At 44.1% G+C, this 18626-nt stretch overlaps 3 protein-coding genes across 5 annotated transcripts; 2 read left to right on the plus strand and 1 right to left on the minus strand.

The window, feature by feature from the left end:
- The first annotated feature begins 990 nt into the window (after positions 1-990).
- coa5 (cytochrome C oxidase assembly factor 5) lies at positions 991-2080 on the plus strand. Its single transcript, XM_068572672.1, has 3 exons — positions 991-1238; positions 1584-1667; positions 1810-2080. Exons 1-3 carry the CDS (start codon positions 1137-1139, stop codon positions 1849-1851), a joined length of 228 nt encoding a protein of 75 aa, XP_068428773.1. The 5' UTR covers positions 991-1136; the 3' UTR covers positions 1852-2080.
- On the minus strand, positions 2026-5598 carry si:dkey-4e7.3 (uncharacterized protein LOC402865 homolog). 3 transcript variants are annotated; one of them, XM_068572669.1, is made up of 7 exons: positions 5412-5530; positions 4956-5032; positions 4640-4827; positions 3420-3599; positions 3226-3337; positions 2743-2879; positions 2026-2655 (listed from the first exon to the last, which is right to left on the minus strand). In XM_068572669.1, exons 1-7 carry the CDS (start codon positions 5441-5443, stop codon positions 2308-2310), a joined length of 1074 nt encoding a protein of 357 aa, XP_068428770.1. In that variant the 5' UTR covers positions 5444-5530; the 3' UTR covers positions 2026-2307. The 3 variants fall into 3 exon arrangements, with proteins under 3 accessions (XP_068428770.1, XP_068428772.1, XP_068428771.1); XM_068572671.1 differs by lacking the exon at positions 5412-5530 and adding an exon at positions 5544-5598 and having other exon boundaries at positions 2029-2655; XM_068572670.1 differs by lacking the exon at positions 5412-5530 and adding an exon at positions 5560-5596 and having other exon boundaries at positions 2029-2655.
- A 452-nt stretch (positions 5599-6050) lies between these two features.
- On the plus strand, positions 6051-14932 carry LOC137782712 (lanosterol synthase-like). Its single transcript, XM_068572263.1, has 22 exons — positions 6051-6177; positions 6864-7032; positions 7328-7466; positions 8128-8236; positions 8583-8704; positions 8841-8937; positions 9101-9236; positions 9730-9838; positions 10105-10223; positions 10328-10425; positions 10603-10630; positions 10986-11042; positions 11259-11330; positions 11653-11703; positions 11879-12028; positions 12159-12255; positions 12523-12628; positions 12867-12932; positions 13021-13101; positions 13553-13723; positions 13962-14040; positions 14191-14932. The coding sequence occupies exons 1-22, from the start codon at positions 6164-6166 to the stop codon at positions 14326-14328; spliced, it is 2208 nt and encodes a 735-aa protein (XP_068428364.1). The 5' UTR covers positions 6051-6163; the 3' UTR covers positions 14329-14932.
- Positions 14933-18626: the final 3694 nt, after the last annotated feature.

Below are 18626 nucleotides of genomic sequence, written 5' to 3' on the forward strand. Positions count from 1 at the left end.
TTTGAGTATCTGTTTTGCGATTTGACAAAATATTTTGACTACTGATTAATGCAAAGTGCGCCTTTTTGTTGTATGATTTGGCTGTGGTAATGTAGTACTTTCACTGATATCAAGTATTTAAATAAGAAATTAGCATTATCTGTCTTTCTCTCCCTCTCTTTCTCTCTCGTCCTCATTTAATACTTTATTGGAAATCACTTGACATGTTTTGTGTTCGTGTGTGGGGCCAATGTTTTGAGAGGAAGCAATTTAAATGAAACTTTACTCATTCTACATCTTAGTGGTTTATTCAAGGGGCTAGTAAAGTGCCTTTTGGTGGAATAGATATTTAAGAAAAATAGTTCTTTTGCAAGTCATGTTCATGTGCATGAGTATTCTGTTTTGTTCATAAAGGATGTGTTTCAAAACATCCACGCTCGAGCTGTACTCAAGAAAACTGACTTTAAACTCAACGCTTGATTTCTGCATCTTCATTAGATTTTTTTTTTTTTTTTGGGAGAGCGAGCCGCCTTACATGGTGGAACATGTTTTGAAAGGAGAATTGCATTTTCAGTTCTCCCTCTTGTTCTGTAGCCACATGCAGACAGGAGCCGGATGCATGAAAACTGCATGACAAGTTGAATCTCCCTCGACTGTATCGTGGAAAATGGACACGGGACAAAAAACAAGAAAGGAACTCCTCTCGGTCGACAACCTCATCCACCCATCTGTTCATGTGCCTTCATCATGTACATGTGTATGTCTGCCGCTGATGTTTTTGAAATCATTTTTCATGGACATCTTTGAAATAAATGATATAAGCTGTTGAAAGTCATAGCCATTTGCTGCGTTGTGACTTTGTTCTTCTTGCATTCCTCATGCCATTCGCATCGGCAGGTTTCTATAAAGTAAATCTATTGCAAACGGGACCAGAAGATCCATTCAACATAGTTTTGTTTTACTTTTCCCTAAAACTACAACCTTCCCAGCATGCACTTTGCTGCGCTAATGTTTTTCCGGTTTCCCATCATGCAGTTCCAGAAAACATGGCGGCTTTAAAGCTTTCATAACATTGAGACCCACGCTAACTAGCTTATTGTTTGCGCTTGTGAATGTGTAAATAAGTGAAGACTTGGCTTTAAAGGACATTCCGCACAATGCCGAAATACTACGAGGACAAAGAGGAAGACGGCAGAGCCTGCGCCGGCATCCGGGAGGACTTCAAGGCCTGTCTCCTTGAGCACGACTGCGTGTTAAAGGCAAGTAACGTACACGTCCTCTGCTCGTCACACCGGAGGGTCCATGCTAGAAACGTGGTTTGTTGTTGGCTCATTTTAATATAAGCGTGAGTCTACAAACGAGAAGTCACCTTTAAAGCCGCCTTAACCCAACCAGTCGCCCGTGTGACAGCTAACGGCTAAAGTTAGCTGTCGCCTCTGTGACAGCTAACGGCTAAAGTTAGCTACCGACCTGTCACTGTCAAACGTTAACTACCGGCTTGGATTAAAATGTCCAGTGTTAAACATTGTTTGAACAGAAGTCAATCTGATTTAGATGTTACACATGTTGCTCTTGTATTTCTAACTGGTGTCTTCATTTGTCAGGAGGGGAAGATGCCCAGTGAGTGTTTGAAGGAAGGCCACTGCAAAGCCCTGCAGACCTCCTTCTTTGAGTGTAAACGGTCAATGGTGAGTCAGCTGTGATGTATTACATTGTGCTTTACAACACGCGTGTGCAACGAGGAGTGAAGAGTGCAGGCAGTGTTTTATTGTCCTCTTTTCATTTGTGTCTGTTTGCGACGTACTGACCAATGTCTGTCCTCTTTCACAGCTGGACACACGGTCGAGATTCAGAGGAAGGAAATACTACTGAGGAACCTTCTGATGCAGCCGTGTGGATGCTGGATGGGCAGGTGTTAATACTTCTGATGAGTCCGATCAGTCATCAGCGCTGGTCGTGGGTCGCAAAGGACGACCAAATGTGACAAATGAACAATCTTTCGGTTTAGTGGAGCAGTCAGCTTTTTCTGTGTGTGCGTGTTATGAGAACCTTGATGTAATGACATAATGAATAAAATATGAAGAGTTTATTACAATTTTAATGAAGTGATGTCATCAGAATCCCATCTGACTGAAACATATGATTCCTAGTGTACAATTATCTTACACAAAATTATAAATGACTGCTGGTCTTTACTGCAATGGACGGGGCAAAGTTGCAGTTATTTGTACAAACAGTATGTAAGAATGACTTGTGAGTAGGAAGCTTCTTCTACAGCTCGACAGCACGCTGGTGGTCACTAACGATCGACCAGTGTGTTCAAGGATGTTATTGTAAAGCAGCCATCATCATCTGCTTGAACTTCTCCATGTCCACCTTCTTCATGATGAAAGCCTTATGAGACTTCTTCAGAAGGCCCACAGTGTCCATGATCATCATGCCTCTGGTGTGTGTGCCCGTCAGCTCCACGCTCACCGGGTAATGGTCACTCTCCACGACGAACGAATCGTCCACGGCGGCTGCCATGGCGTACGCGTCGCAGGAAACAAAACCCGTGCCGGCGACAAACTCCTTCTGGAGGTGCTCGCTCTGCGCCGCCTCGATGCTGCGCTGGTAGATCCGGTCCATGAAGCGAGCTTTATCTGTGTTCTGCGCCAACCAGGCGTCGCAAAACTCCTGTCGACAGCGGAGGGAGGAACGTAAAGGTCATGTGCTGTAATTAGTCCTAGGAGTGAATGTGGTACAGTGTGTAAAAAGCCTTGCCCATGACAGCTTGCTGTAGCAGGTGAACTCCCAGCAGGCCAAGTAGGTGAGACACTGGTATTCGTTCAGGACGATGTACGCAGCTTCTGGATCGGCAGCGAAATTGAACTCGCCGCATACCGTCGTGTTTCCTCGAGCTGAAGGAGCAAAACCACAAAGTCATTGATTACACGCTGAACTCCACCGTTACAGGGTGAGGACAGAAAAATGAAGACACTTGAACAGACAAGGATTTAAATTACAAAACACTATAGTAACACTTAGGTCTGCTGCTAACAATTGTTCGCCTTTTCCAATAATCTTATCTTGATTATTAGTCTCCAATATTGACTTGCTCAAAAGTTAAGAAAAAAAAAAAATACAGTTCAGTGCCAATTTTAGGTCCAATAATGAAAGAAATGGAAAGTCATTTTCCTCTCAGTTCATTTGTCTGACCCTCTAATCCTGCGTCACCCTTTGGTTCAAGTTTATGATTTCACTGACATTCAGTGTTGCCTCCCATGATGTAGAGCCTTTTGAGTTTGCTCGGTAGAGACGGGTCCATCTTCACAGCCAGAGCCAGGTTGGTGAGAGGCGCCATGGCGACCAGAGACACCTGTGAAATAAACCTCAACTTGAAGACCTGAAAGAGGCACACACAGACACACACAGACACACACACGTCTAACATCTCTCACCTCCCCTGGGTTCTCATTGACGATCCTAATCATGGCCGACACGGCGCCCTCCTCCTGAACCAGGTCCAGACCGGGAGCGTGGGGGTCAGGAGCGTCTCCGAGCCCGTCCTCCCCGTGGAAGTGTCCCGCGTGTATGCAGTTCCCGAGGATCGGCTTTGCTGCACCTTTAAACACTGGAATCTGAGAGAAGCGCACGCCAGATGAAACAAACACGCCTTGAAGGGAACATGTATACTTCTGTCATTATTACACAGCTTCCTAACCGTTTTCTGTCTATTCATGCAATGATTGGACTATATGACATTCTGCTTTTCCAAAGTCCTTTAGGGCACTGTTAGAAAATTCACTCGACCCCTCGGAGTAAAATCATTTAAACAGGAACATTTATTCGTTGCAAGGAAGGAGCAGAGTCAGAAGTACAAGGTGATAGACAAATTGCATATCCAAGACTACTCAAAGATCTCTCAAAGAACCACCTCTTAAATACTCATCATGACCAATAACAGAAACCCTCATGAGGTCGTCGGCCTAATCGGGAACCTTTCCCCTCGTCCCATACAGCGGTTTGTGAGAAATGGTCAAACGATAACAAAGGAACTGCACGTTCTTTCAGACAGAAACATACAGATTCAGTCTCACTGCTGTCAGGAGACATGCTGAGTTTGTGTGTAATAATAAACAGACACTAAGATAAGAAGTCTGAATATAACAGTGAAATAGTAAATGATTAAGCGTGAATAATGTTTTTCTTCCAACGGGCACATTTAACACACCTTATAGTAGCAGGAGAGAGATAAGGGAACAAAGTGAAGGAAGTGTTGTATATACATTTTATGGCACTGGCATGATGGAATTAATGACCGTTTTGTTGATTAATGGCAAATCTAATTAAAAGACTTTTCCATTGAGTAAGAAAAGGCGCTTTATGAATTTTAAGCAGTGATTTCTATAATATAAATCATAAAAAAAAACATGTTGAATGTTTGGTTTCATCTCCTTTTTTGGAGCATCGAACCAAAACCACAGAACATGTTTCATGTCCCCAAACGTTTCTTTTGATATTAAAATGCAGTAGTCTAATGTTGTTATCAATTCACTGTTGGGCAGTTTTATAAACAGTAATTTCCTCATAATGGTCAATAAAAACAAAACAAAAAGACAATACCCAGCTGTAAACAAGTCACTGCATTGGGAACAACAGTGACCTTTACTGCACTCACCTCCAGTTTACTGCAGGCTTGCAGCACTCGCAGCGTGTTCCTGCACACATTCTCCACTGTGGTGTTTCCGTGCACACAGGTGATGCCCAGCAGCTGCACGCGGGGGGAGGCCAGCGCCAACATGATGGCCTGAGCATCGTCCGTCCCGCAGTCTGCATCCACCAGCAGCTTCTTCCTCATTGTGGACCCTGAGGAGCAAAGAGTCCAATGAGAACACAACACTGGAGCAATGCACTCTAGTCACTAAAGCGGGACATATAACATGCACCATGAAGCACGGCTCTAGAGAGTTGTGGTAGTTTCATTTCACAACTACCTGTAGCCGAGTGTGAGGAAGATGAATTGTAGTGTTTGCGGACTGCTGCTCTCTCTTTGTGGTCCGCTGCCAACAACCTTTGAGCAACAAGAAGTAAATCAGAAACGAGGTAGAAGGAAGCAAACCTTAATAATAACTTAGCTTCTTATTAATCAGTGAATATGATCAGATGTGGAATAAACACACCATGTGTCCCACACGAACCACATTAAACATGCATTTACAAATAAGTACATTTACGGTGAAAGGTCAAGATCCATTTACTTTAGTAAGATTAGTAACACAAAAATACTCCACTGGTAGTCACAGTCGCATTATTGCTTAATGTGCTTAAAATATCCAACACTCGTGACATGATTTTGTTTAAACACAGTATAATTTCTGTTGCATGCAAATGTTTTCCACGAGTTTTTCAAATCCGTTTGGTCGACAGAGTACACGACGAGCTAACGTTACCGCTGTAAGAGAGAAATATGACCACGTTGCATGTTCAGTGTCTTTCGGTTCCGTGTACGTTAAACGGTGGTTTTTCCGTATTTCCGTATTCTCGAATGAACGATAAAACAAACGAACAAAACGTACACGGACCTTGGACGATACTCACCGCCGTGCAGACAGACGGGACACAGAGAGGAGAAGTATCACAGGAGTTTTGCGCACCAAAAGCAAGTGCAGACTTTCAGTGCTTAGTGCGCCACACTGACAAAACCAACAGAATTCAGTGCACTGAAAGTACTCGGATGGCGCACTGCAAACGGTCAAAAAATGTAGTGTAGAGCAATGATTCCCAAAGTGTGGGCAGTAAGAAGGTACTGAACTAGTTTTTCAAGTAAACATCCCATTTAGTGCAGTTGTCATTCAGTAACAGGCTCAGGCATTGCCTCATCATGTGAGCCCATGTGTAGCGTTTTATCGTAGGAGCGCTCTAATTGGAGGACCTCGTGGAAGACCCGCCCATTTCCCCGCCCAACGGGTTTGTGATTGGCCAGCCGAGTCTCTGCTCATGTCGCTTCATGTACATAACTTCTCGGACGACACCGCGAGTTCTGCTGGGAAATTAAGTGTGAACTGTGCTGAAAGTAACACGTACTCTACGAAAAGAACAACAATTCCCAAGATAAGAGAGGAAGGGGCGGAGCTTTCAGAGCAGCAGAGAAACTCGTTTCCATGGTTCAGCGTAGGATTCAAGTCTGTCGATCAACACAAATATGACCGAGGGAACGTAAGTATGGTTTAATTAAAGAAATAATGTCCAAAAACTCTTGGATTCAGTGTTTATCACCAGCAATAATGGCGGTGAGAGGTCTCTTAATGACGTTTATTTAAGCTATTTGAACTAAAATTGGAGCTAACTTTAGTCGCAACAATTGAATATTGTATTGCTGTGATTTTTACATTTTTCAAAAATAGTGCTGTTACTTTGTCGCTTACATCTTTTCATACAAAACCCTGTTATATAATAAAGTATAAGATTCATTGTTGTAGTTGAAGCAGCCCAACCAGGTCCAACATTATAGCCGCTAACTTGCAGCTATAATGCACCCGTTATTATAATTACATGATACATACTGGCAGGAGCCATTCTGCTACTAACTTTAATGAGTACTTTTACTTTTTAAGTACACCATATCTCTGTAGTTGTACTCTAATCAAATACCTAACTTAAAAACATTTTTCATCAATGGACCTCTAGATAAATACAATCTCATAACAAGTTTGACTATTAAAATGAAAAAAGAAATAACATAACATTACCTCTATTATCAACTGAATTGTTGGTTTAACTCTTCACTAGCTGAGTAAGTATTCATATCTGTTTAGACTTTATAGTAGTTTGCATATATTACAAAGTACACAATAATCCAGAACTAAATAGTAAAAACATTCAAATACTTGCTGTTCTCGTAGGCACCTGCGGAGGCGAGGCGGGCCGTACAAGACCGAGGCCACCACAGACCTGAGCCGCTGGAGGCTGAGTAACGTGGAGGGCAGGCAGACCTGGAGCTATGTGGACGACCAGGAGCCTCCTGACAGAGAGCACACCATGCTGGAAGCCCACTCACTGGGCCTGGACACGGTCTGAATCCTTTTATTGCTTTAAATGTTTGAAAAATAAATGCTTGGTTGATGATTATTACTTTAGCACATGTTACGTTGCATTGATTCTGGTGGACTCTGTGCAGCAACTGAACAACAGTATCAAACAGACACAATAAACCATGCTGGTACAGTGAGAATAACGTGTGAATGATTTTAGATCATCATCATGTTAGAAAATAACAGACTTCTAATGTACAAATCTAAACTTCAGCTGGTAATCAATTGTATGATATGTATCTGGTGTTCATGTCTAGTCACCTTTCTCTCCTCAGAGTATGTTTGTGTCTGGCTCTGAAGCGGCCCACACGGCTGTAGAAGCAGCTCTGAAAGGCATGCACTTCTACAGCCAGCTGCAGGCCGAGGACGGCCACTGGGCCGGGGACTACGGCGGCCCTCTCTTCCTGCTGCCAGGTATCCAGATCCTCCTCCTCTATTGTCTTATATTTGACGCCTAGAATCTGCAGCAGCATTTTCTTTTTGTTTAAATGCATGTTTAACCCTTAAATATCACATCCACAGTTATGCACCTACTCTACAATATATCCCAAACATTTTTCCGAAGTGTTTGTTGTTGTAATACTAATGTTGTCCAGAAGAGGCATAAGTTTACCACTCTCCCATATTCCAAATAGGATAAAAAGCAGCCGTGTTTCCCCAAACGGCAGATTAGTGCTGACTTAAATGCATTTCTAGCTATAAGAAAGACATGACAGTGATGTTATGTTACAACAGCACACCAGATATACTTCTGTTCAGACTTCATGAGGAAAACATTATTGTAGTCCTGTGTAGATTGTGGCCAAAATGAGTATTGCAGCAACAAGGACTTGAATAAATGATTTATTTTCCCTTCTTTTCTCAAAAGAGTCATTAACTCGGGAGAGAAAAGGGTTGCATCACCAGGATGTTTGTGTTCTTATTTGCCTCTCAGAGCATCTGTACATGATGATGATGATGATGATAATGATGATGATAAAAATACAAAACACAATTCAGGATTTCATGACACGTTGTTTTGCATGTGCTAGCATGTGTGTCTGTCGCTGTGTTAGCATCCATTTCTGTGTTTCAGGTCTCCTGATCACATGCCATGTGGCTAAGATCCCCCTGGCCGAAGCCTGGAGGAAAGAGATGGTGAGGTACCTGCGCTCCGTGCAGCTGCCGGATGGAGGCTGGGGTCTGTAAGTCCACTGAACACGTGATGCGTCTCATGAGGTCCACACAGGTCACATCACTCATGTGCTTCTGCTAGAAGATGAGTTCCTGTCATGGAACAGGCAAAGGGTTACGCTTTGCTGAGTATCGTTTCAGCAAAGGTGAAACCAAACTGTCATCTTATTCCAAAATGTCCAGTCAGTGTTTATAGAGAAATGTAACATTATGATACAAGCATCTATATATATATGTATATATAGATATAGATATGTTTGTTATTGAACCGCTACATGAAGACCAGTGTAGTCGTTACAAAAAGTGTCTGTCTGAATGCTTTCGGCACCATCGTTGATGTCTGTCGTGCTTCTTCAGACACGTTGAAGACAAGTCGACCGTCTTCGGCACGGCGCTGAGTTACATCTCATTGAGGATCCTGGGATTAGAGCCCGATGATCCAGACATGGTGCGAGCCAGGAACAACTTGCACAGCAAAGGTGGGAACAAATAGGTAGAAATAGTCCCTGAAATGCAACGTCAGCTGTTTTTTCATTGTTTTTGAATTATTATGTCAGCATGTACATAATTACAGTCAGCACTAAGTACTGATAATCTGTCTCTACTGGTTTACAGGAGGCGCTGTGGGGATTCCTTCATGGGGAAAATTCTGGTTGGCCATCTTAAATGTCTACAGTTGGGAGGGAATGAACACGCTGCTGCCAGAGATGTGGTGAGTTGTAACATCCCATCATGTCCTCTTCTGTCCATCAGTCTGCTTTAAGGACCCCGGGAGGTGGAAATACAACAAGAAGTCTTCTGTCATTGTGACTTTAAGATATCGTATATTGTTATCGTATCGTTTTATATTGGATTCATGTTTGTATCTGTTCCAGGCTGTTCCCCACTTGGATGCCAGCCCACCCCTCCACCCTGTGGTGTCACTGCCGCCAGGTTTACCTCCCCATGAGCTACTGCTACGCGGTCCGACTGGCCGCAGAGGAAGACTCCCTGGTCCTCAGCCTCCGACAGGTGCTGAAACCATCTCCTCCCAGCCGGGCGCGGCAGAGGAGACGCTCTGCTCGGCTTTGCATTCCTGGCTGTGTTTAGCTTTTTGCTCCCCAAGCTAAATGTAGCTCATATGTTCTATTAGAATTATATGAGAATGAAGCCCAAAACCCAAATATTTTTGATTTCCAATTAAATACAATGCAGACAAAACTGCTATTCTTTAGAAGCTGGAACCAGCAAATGTTTAACATATTTGCTCCATAAGTGACTTTAATATTTAATCGATTAGCAAAGTGGTTGCAAAGTAACTTTCTGCTGATTAAATTATTCAATAATTAAATCATCAACTAATTGTATCCAAGTTATTATCATTATGTCTCGGGGGATCATTAGTGGATTTATACTTTTCTGTGATACACCTTCAAACAGCAGAGGGAGCAGCCTGATGCACTTCCTCTTTTATTTTGACACTTGTGCACTGAAATTGGATGCTGTCTTGCTCTCTGTGTCCTAGGAGCTGTATGTGCAGGACTATGCCTCCATTAACTGGCCCGCTCAGAGGAGCAACGTGGCAGCCTGTGATCTGTACACACCTCACAGCACGCTGCTCACCGTCGCCTACAGTAAGTACGCACAACACACCGTGACGGTGAATGCTCTCCTACAGAAGCACGTTGCTGTAAAACAGGCAGCGTGTTTGAACATTCACCCAAAAAATTGATGTAATCTCATAAGATTCAATACTTTTGACCATAAAGGCGATGAGGCTCAAATGTCTTGACAACGCATTTGAGACACAAAACACAGAAGTACTTTTCACTGGGATTTCCCGAGAAGTTGCCCTGTGCATCACCCCCCTAACCCTGTGACTGTTCCTGCTGCCCTGCAGCGGTGTTGAATGTGTATGAAGCTCACCACAGCACCACGCTGAGAGGAAAGGCTGTCAAAGAACTGTATGAACACATCCAGGCTGACGATCGCTTCACGAAGTGCATCAGCATCGGACCGGTACCTAAAATACACACAAAGAACACAGATGAAATACAGACAATACATCATAAGCTATAAGGAAACAGAGGGGTGGACCATGAAGTCTTGGTCTTTCTCCTCAGATCTCAAAGACTATCAACATGCTGGTTCGCTGGCATGTGGACGGGCCGTCCTCTCCGGTCTTTCAGGAGCATGTGTCCAGGATCCCAGACTACCTCTGGTCAGTCACACGCTTTCTAACAACGTGTTAATAAAACCTCTGTTCCCTAAGGGATCAGAGTAAGGTCTTATATTCCATGTGTTTCCAGATATAATGTGTGGACGTTGAACAGCGTTCCTTCAGATGCAAAAGAGCCTGAACCAAAGAACAACTAACAGTCAGTTCTCTGTGTTCCAGGTTGGGATTAGATGGCATGAAAATGCAGGTGAGGATTAGTTCTCTGCTCCTTTGTGTGTGTTGAGTGTGACGGTGCACACGTGTGCAGATGTAGTCGTGGTTTTCATGCTGCATCACTATAGATTATATATAGATTATAAAGGTTTCTCACTCTTAAAGGTTCACTTTTTAGAAGCCACCAAGGAGCTGAGATATCAAATGCAATGAAATTAACTTTATGGTGCAGATAAGTGGTGAAAAATAGATGGACTGGCTAAAAACAGCCCTTAAAACTATTTTTTTACAATGTTTTTTGAGTCTATTTGCTGGTTCCACACGTTGTATTTTGTCTTGCAGTCAGATGTTCAGTGTTTGACGCCCTCGTCCTTTCTTCTTGTGCACAGGGGACCAACGGGTCTCAGCTCTGGGACACTTGCTTTGCTGTTCAGGCTTTCCTTGAGGTAACACACACATCATGTTTTTATTGTTGTCAATGCAAGCAAGAAAAGCATATGGAGAAATAATATCTAAGAACAGGTGTAATGTGACAAAATGTCTTCTTCTTTGTTAGGTCTCTGTGTTTGATGTTAGCCTCATGTTTATGTTAACAAACACAGCAGATCTGATATTACTTATAATATTTATATTACAATGAGTTGTTTGCTGGGGTCTTTCAGGCTGGAGCCCAAGATAACTCCAGACTAGCCGAGTGCCTCCGAGATGCCCATCGGTTCCTCACCATCACTCAGGTACCAACATCTCAACTCAATCAAGATCATCCACGGGCCAGAAGGCAGTTTGCATCCACTCATGGAGGAGGAGCTCGTAGCTAAACTGTTAGCTCACCTGGAAGCACGGAGCTAGCCAACTTTACTGTCTCGCGCTTCCAGAGTCTTCTCGTCATGAGTCGATGCACTCTTCCTTCAGCGCAGTGATTTAGTTTTGCAAAAAACATAAATATATATATATATATATATATATATATATATATATATATATATATATATATATATATATATATAACAATATGAACTGCTTTCTGATGCCTGACTACTTTCTCCACTTTAACAGATACCTGAGAATCCTCCTGAGTACCAGAAATACTACAGACAGATGAACAAGGTACAACTAATATCACACAGGAATCCACTTTTTAACTCTCTTCAAATTATTGGGGAATAAAACACTCAAATGTCTTTGACATGGAAGCAAAAACAGCCTTAACAAAAAAATGTATTTTTGTGCATGCACTTTTTTTATTTGTAATATATATTTTTTAATCCTTTGTGTTTGTCAGGGAGGCTTCCCCTTCAGTACCAGAGACTGTGGCTGGATCGTGGCCGACTGCACAGCAGAGGGCCTGAAGTCAGTGATGCTGCTGCAGGAGCTTTGTCCCTCGATCGGCCGGCCCGTCCCCTCAGAGCGCCTGCATGATGCCGTCAACGTGGTGGGTCTGCAGGGAACACACGGCCGGGTCACATCACGTGTGTTTAATATCAGACTGCAGTCCTTCTTGTACACATGTGAAGTCTTTCATGATCCGAGCTCCTTCACCAAATGTCCTTCTTCTCTTGTAGTTGCTGAGCATGAGAAATGCTGACAGAGGATTTGCGACATATGAAACTAAGCGAGGAGGAAGACTCCTGGAGCTGCTCAACCCCTCCGAGGTGTTTGGTGGGTTTGTTACTGGGATGCATTGCTCTTCACTTCTGAATGTTATTGCTCTCGCTGCCAGGGCCGCCTGCGTTACTCAACCTGCAAATATGCAGACGTGAAAGGGAAACTAAGACAGAGCCAAATATAAACTTGACACTTTGGTTTTCTGTTTGCAGCATTCAAGGGCTGGAAAAGTTTTCCCATTACGCTCTGAACATGTTGCAACATCACTCACACACTCACTCTCTCTCTCGCTCTCTTTCTCTCACACTCACTCTCTCACAGGTGACATCATGATAGATTACACCTATGTGGAGTGTACCTCTGCAGTAATGCAGGCTCTCAAACACTTCCAGAAGGCAGACCCTGAGCACCGAGCTGAGGAGATAAGGTATACTACACACACTCAGTGTGTTTACTACACACACTCAGTGTGTTTACTACACACACACAGTGTGTTAGTCCTGAATGGCACAGAAACACTGATCTTAAGGAATGAACATTGCATAAACCTCAATACAATAACTTCAAACTCAGCATTGAAACCTAAATCATGTCTCAGTTCTCTGAGTTTCAGAAGCAACGAGTCCGAGGTTTTCTGCTCATACGTTTGTTCATTTCTGTTCCAGGTCCACTCTGAGAGAAGGACTGGAGTACTGCAGGAAGGTGCAGAGGCCTGACGGATCCTGGGAAGGGTGAGACCGCACTGTTTCACAGCCTGACGTCCTCCCCAGTGGACGGCTCGTGATTGATATGAAACACTCCTCTTGTGCTCCCGCTCAGGTCTTGGGGCGTGTGCTTCACATATGGAACATGGTTTGGCCTTGAAGCCTTCGCTTGTATGGGCCACGTGCACGAGGACGGGTAAGTGTTCCCAACACTGACCTATGGACATTGTTTTGGACCCACAGCAGCAGTGTGCAGCTGAAAGGGGAACAACACCTACATGAACAAGTTCAATATGTTGTTGAGCTATAATATGACCAGATATATAACCAGAGTCTTGAACTTGTGATGTCGTCATGTTCCAGTTGAGAAACAGAAGGAGTAGCATTACTTATATACTCTCACTGTCATCAATATCTTTCCCAATTCATTATCTGTAGAGCAGCTCCATGCTTTATACGTCATGACATCACACATCTAGTGTTTGACTTTGGGAGAGAGTTGTTTATCTTTACTCATATTTTAGGACTTTCTCAGACCACAGGAAGAACATAACTCATGGCTTCTGTAAATGGACCTTCAACCCTCCACGCCACACAGGACGTCCATGAACTACACACTGAAACACACGGCTGTTCTGTGTTTGCAGGGTCGCGTGCGTCGAGGTGCAGAGAGCCTGCCAGTTCCTGCTGGACCGGCAGATGCCGGACGGCGGCTGGGGGGAGGACTTTGAGTCTTGCGAGCAGCGGCGCTACGTCCAGAGCAGCAGCGCTCAGATCCACAACACCTGCTGGGCTTTGTTAGGCCTCATGGCCGTCAGGTAACGCAGGGCTCGACCCGGAGGCTCAGCGTTCACGCTGGATCACAATGAGACCGCATGTAATGGGATCCGGTTTGAGAAATTAGCACGGGCTTTGTGTTGAGTAAAGCCGTGCTGTTGATATTAGTTGTGTGTCATGTATTCATATTACTCATGTATTTGCCTTTGTTTATTCACCTGGCTTGAATTGAACTGAATCAAGACAAATAAGTGACATTGAAGCCTCTTGTGTGACCAGGCATCCTGACAGGCGGGCTATAGAGAGAGGAGTGCAGCTGCTGATTGACAGCCAGCTGCCCAACGGAGACTGGCCACAGGTGAGTCCATCACTCTCATTCATGACACGTCCGGTACTCAAATTAAACTTAGCTCACGCCGCCGATATGACTAATAAGACATGAAGCCAGTGACGGTATACAACACGACGTGAGCGTTGACGTTGTGTGTTCTGTCGTTCTCGTCCTCAGGAGAACATTGCAGGCGTGTTCAACAAGAGCTGTGCCATCAGCTACACCTCCTACAGGAACGTCTTCACCGTCTGGACGCTCGGACGCTTCTCCACTCTGTACCCCGGCAGTCCGTTGGCGGGGAAGGTCGAGCTGTGAAGACGTGTGAGAGATTCATGGGACGATGTGCTGGCATGAGAAAACAGCCGCGTTCGGCTCATCGTTGGGACGCGTGTCTTTTTTTGTGGGCGACACATAAAGTGTCCCACGGCAGCGATGAACGCTGAAATGCAGTCGGCCGGCGTCGATTGTTTGGATTTGTGAAGACTTCAGCTGCGCGTTCAGAGATGAATCCATCAGATAAAGACCTGTTCTTCATTCTTTGAATTACTCTGCGTGTTGACGTTCCAGGGCGGCTCATCCATCAGAGCTCCTCCCTCAACACATTTCACAACAACACGCTGCTATCCAAGACACCAGCTCACATGCTCTGCTTTACCAAGTGGGTTCAAACACTCATGTCCATGTTGCATGATATCCCTGCCATTTGAAATGAGGATACATTATTTTTTAGGGTATTATCTTGATTGTATGTATCTCCAATGGATGTGCTTTCATTGTACTTGTACCTGTATTGTTTCACATTGTTTTGTGTGAATGTACTGTTAAAACATGTCATGAATCATGTCCCTGAGTTCTTCACAGAGAACAACATGTTGACTTGTTTTGGAACATCCAATACATGAACTTCTGTGTCCCATGATGTCTGAGCCTTCATGCAGAAGGAGGAAGTTGTCAGAGAACAATTAGTTCCAGATACTGCAGATCTTTGCCCTTAAACCTCTATTGCTGTCTCCAGCACACCTGATGTGTTTAATTGTGTCAGAGTTACAGGCGTGTTCGTGAGGAATGTTTTGAGATCGTCACTGAGGTGACGGTTCTCTGCAGAGGCACAAGACAAGACTTTGTAACTGGTTGAGCCAGTATCTGCTCTTCACTCAGTCTTCAGCGTGACCAGATGCTGATAATAAAACTCCCCACCTTCCTCACATCTCTTCTGGATGACGCATCTGATTCTAATCGCAGTACAAATCAGGTCCACCTTTTGATTTCCATAACTTTTGTTGAAGTCCCTGCATGTCCAGCACACAACAGCCCTGAGCTTCACATGTTCAACATCTAAATGTTTTCACACCACAACAAATGAATAGCTGGTGGAGTTTAGGCCCAGCCCATCGGCCATGTTTGTAGTTTAGGTGTGGCTTCATATAAAGCTCGAGCCAGCTGAACGCTGCAGCTGTGGATCTGAACTCCAGCACACGGTACGTTCATTACTATCTAGGAATATCATAAACTGTGTGTGTGTGTTTGTGTGTGTGTGTGTGTGTGTGTCGGGATCATCTTGCTTCTTTTGTTTAATATATTGCATTAAGACGAGGTGGTTGTGTCTTTGTCATAACTACGAAGACATATCTGTGTAAATGATGTTTGATATTTACACTTAAACCAGTTTGAGCTAGTTTGTGACAGCTGATCACAAATCTCCTAATCTGACCAGCTACTATCTATCTACTCTACTCAGCATATATATCCAGATCCCAGCTATTCTCAGAGGTTCCATTAGTTTGACCAACACTTGTTTAACTTCTCCAGCTTGTAGGAACTTTAGTCGGCTTTACGGTTGTTCACATAGGAAGCGCTGTCTTTAGAAACGTTCTCTTGAAACAACACATGCTCACACATGTTACAGTCACACTTTGACATACGGACACATTTCTCCAGTGTCCCTCCTCTAGGTTTGCTCTGTAGCGTCAAACAAAAACTAAATAGTTTAGTCCAACTTCTACCTGCAGTTTAAAGTTGCCTTTGTTTCTACACAATATTGCACTTTAGGTTTTACACATGCTCATATCTGAATTTCCATTAAAGTTTGACATGAATTAATGTAGTGATTTGTGTGTACTGAAGTGTCTTCTTCTAGGTTCAGGGTTTGCATCTGGACTTGTGAGATGTACAATGACAACAGAGGTAAATCCCTCTCTTGTCTTAACTGTCGTTTTTTATGCTTTCACTAAAACACCATCCCCGTCCTTGATATGAAACGTTCTTCATGGCATTGAACATCAAGTGTATACAAACTGAGTGTGAACAATGATTAGCCCCTCCCCTTTTGCGTGACTAGGACACCAGTATCCTCCTGGCTGGGCACCACCAGCGGCAGGAGGACAGTATCCTCAATGTCCACCAGGCGCTGCCCCGCCCCAACCCTGCCCTCCTCAGCCATGTGTGCCGCCTGTGTACTACCCTGTAGCGCCACCTGGTGGAGGGTGTGGACCTGGCTATGGTCATGATGGCCACGGACACGGTCATGGTCCTGGGTATGGACCTGGGTATGGACCCAGGCATGGACCCGGGCATGGACCCGGGCATGGACCCGGGCATGGACCCGGGCATGGACCCGGGTATGGACCCGGGTATGGACCTGGTCCTGGGTATGGACCTGGTCCCGGTCCTTATCCTTGTCCTTGTCCTGGTCCTGGGTGCGGATACAATCATGGACACGGACATGGACACGGACATGGACATGGACACGGACATGGACACGGACATGGACACGGACACGGACACGGTCATGGACACAGACATGGACGCGGTCGTGGGCGTGGCCACGGTCATGGTCATGGTCGTGGCCGTCACTGGCATGGGCGTGGCCACATGCATGCCCATTGCCACAAGAAAGGAAATAAGTGTCACGGGGTAAGATCCAGTTGATTTATTGGTCATTGTGAAGTGAACGTCACAGAGTCTCTGCTCTACTGCCTGTAGCAGTCCTCTGGTTATCAGAAGCCAATTACACTCATGATTCTGATTATTACTGATTGATACTGCTTATATCATTCAATGATTAATTCATGGCCATGTTTGTCCCTGTAGTCCTCGAGCAGCTCCTGCAGCAGCGACTCGGACTAGATGAAGATGAATAGAAGAAGAACGAGCTGCCTGCCACCTGGAAACCTTCCTCCTGTTCCCTCACAGTGAACAACAATAAACCTCTCAAAGCATCGGGACAAAGGTCGGCTGGTGAACGCTCCACAAGCCGTTGAAGTCGGGTTCAACTGTCACATATTATGAAGTGTTCAGACGACACATTTCACTGCTTCTCACAGTCGCCAGTGTGCGACATATTGTCTGCTTTTTCTCTACTGGACACCGATTGTGTGGTTTCCATGTGATACACAACATTAAACTAAACTACTTGGTAACAGTGCCTCTGCCTCTTCACTTCATTTGACCTTGAACTTTACCATTACACAATGCATGTGTGTGTGTTATCTATCAGTGTGTATTCATATTATCTGTATTTACCCAGGGAGAGCGTTGAATGAACACAAGCTTTGTCCAGCAGTGTTTTCCACTAAATTGTTACACACCCTGCACCCTGTTTTAATCATCTGCTTAATCACTGTGAATCCTTTATTCGTGCTATTTTGGTTCTCGCAGTAGCACCGTTTGATCTTTGGAGATCAGTGTCATGTGATTAGCAGCACCTCTTTCTGATGCGCCTGCTTCCTGCGTGAATGTAGGAAGGAAGGCGAGAGCAGCGGCCGGCCTCCATGAAACACAACATGTTCTCATTGGCCGAGCGGCTGCTGCTCCTGCGCCTCGCCGCCTTCTACGGACCCGAGCGTTCAGACACGCTGCCCCTCGGGTCCAATCAGGGAGTTCAGTGTCTGTGCAGAGGTTCATACAGGATTAGTTGATGTCATGTTTAAACTTGAGTCCATCCACATATTTATAATTAATAATTTCGGAGCGTTGAGTCGGGATATTTACGTCCAGATATCGTCCGCTTATTAAAACAAGATCTGACGGTTGACAATGTTAATCGTCACAGACTCACATCTAATATTTGATGATCGGGTGCGGATGGTGTCTGATATTCAAACACTCATCGTACTGTGTCACTTAAATATCACAGAGTAACCAAACAATAACAACATAGGATTATAAACAATGAGCTGCTATTTCAACTGTGAGCTTGTTTTTACAAACCTACATTTAAAGTCAAGCTCCTTCGCTGAATGAATTTATCACAAGAAGCCAGAGGAGTCAGACTTCTTTGTTAAAGGGGCTAAACAATGGAACTGTCTATTGTTTATACATAAAAAATGCAACACAATTTAATGTTTTAGGTGTCACTGTTATGAAACATTGTTCTTAGACACACCAGATTTTTTTTAAGATGTATTTTCCTTCTTTTTCTATTTTATATCAGGGTTTTTTTTGCCTCTTGTTGTAAGTTAGCAGTTTGCTACTAAACACAATGTATCTGGTCCTTGTGCATGAATACTATTCTAATGACTGTGATGTCCACCAAATAAATTCAACTCAAATCATAATGGATTCAAATGTTTAAAGTTTTATAAGATTGAATGATCAAAATATGTTTTATTACC

Source organism: Clinocottus analis, unplaced genomic scaffold, assembly GCF_023055335.1.
Source record: "Clinocottus analis isolate CAN_PGR_092001 unplaced genomic scaffold, fCliAna1.0.p SCAF_12, whole genome shotgun sequence".
NCBI lineage: Eukaryota > Metazoa > Chordata > Actinopteri > Perciformes > Cottidae > Clinocottus > Clinocottus analis.

What these genes read in the sequence shown, in the direction of transcription:
- coa5 (XM_068572672.1), top strand. Translation starts at nt 1,137, where the DNA reads ATGCCGAAATACTACGAGGACAAAGAGGAAGACGGCAGAGCCTGCGCC. An exon ending in AGCACGACTGCGTGTTAAAG is followed by an intron (nt 1,239 to 1,583) that starts GCAAGTAACGTA and finishes TTCATTTGTCAG; the next exon opens with GAGGGGAAGATGCCCAGTGA. An exon ending in TTGAGTGTAAACGGTCAATG is followed by an intron (nt 1,668 to 1,809) that starts GTGAGTCAGCTG and finishes CCTCTTTCACAG; the next exon opens with CTGGACACACGGTCGAGATT.
- LOC137782712 (XM_068572263.1), top strand. An exon ending in ACTCACTGGGCCTGGACACG is followed by an intron (nt 7,033 to 7,327) that starts GTCTGAATCCTT and finishes TTCTCTCCTCAG; the next exon opens with AGTATGTTTGTGTCTGGCTC. An exon ending in GCTGCTCACCGTCGCCTACA is followed by an intron (nt 9,839 to 10,104) that starts GTAAGTACGCAC and finishes GCTGCCCTGCAG; the next exon opens with CGGTGTTGAATGTGTATGAA.
- si:dkey-4e7.3 (XM_068572669.1), bottom strand. Translation starts at nt 5,443, where the DNA reads ATGCAACGTGGTCATATTTCTCTCTTACAGCG. An exon ending in CATATTTCTCTCTTACAGCG is followed by an intron (nt 5,033 to 5,411) that starts GTAACGTTAGCT and finishes TGTTGCTCAAAG; the next exon opens with GTTGTTGGCAGCGGACCACA. An exon ending in GCTACAGCAAGCTGTCATGG is followed by an intron (nt 2,656 to 2,742) that starts GCAAGGCTTTTT and finishes CGCTGTCGACAG; the next exon opens with GAGTTTTGCGACGCCTGGTT.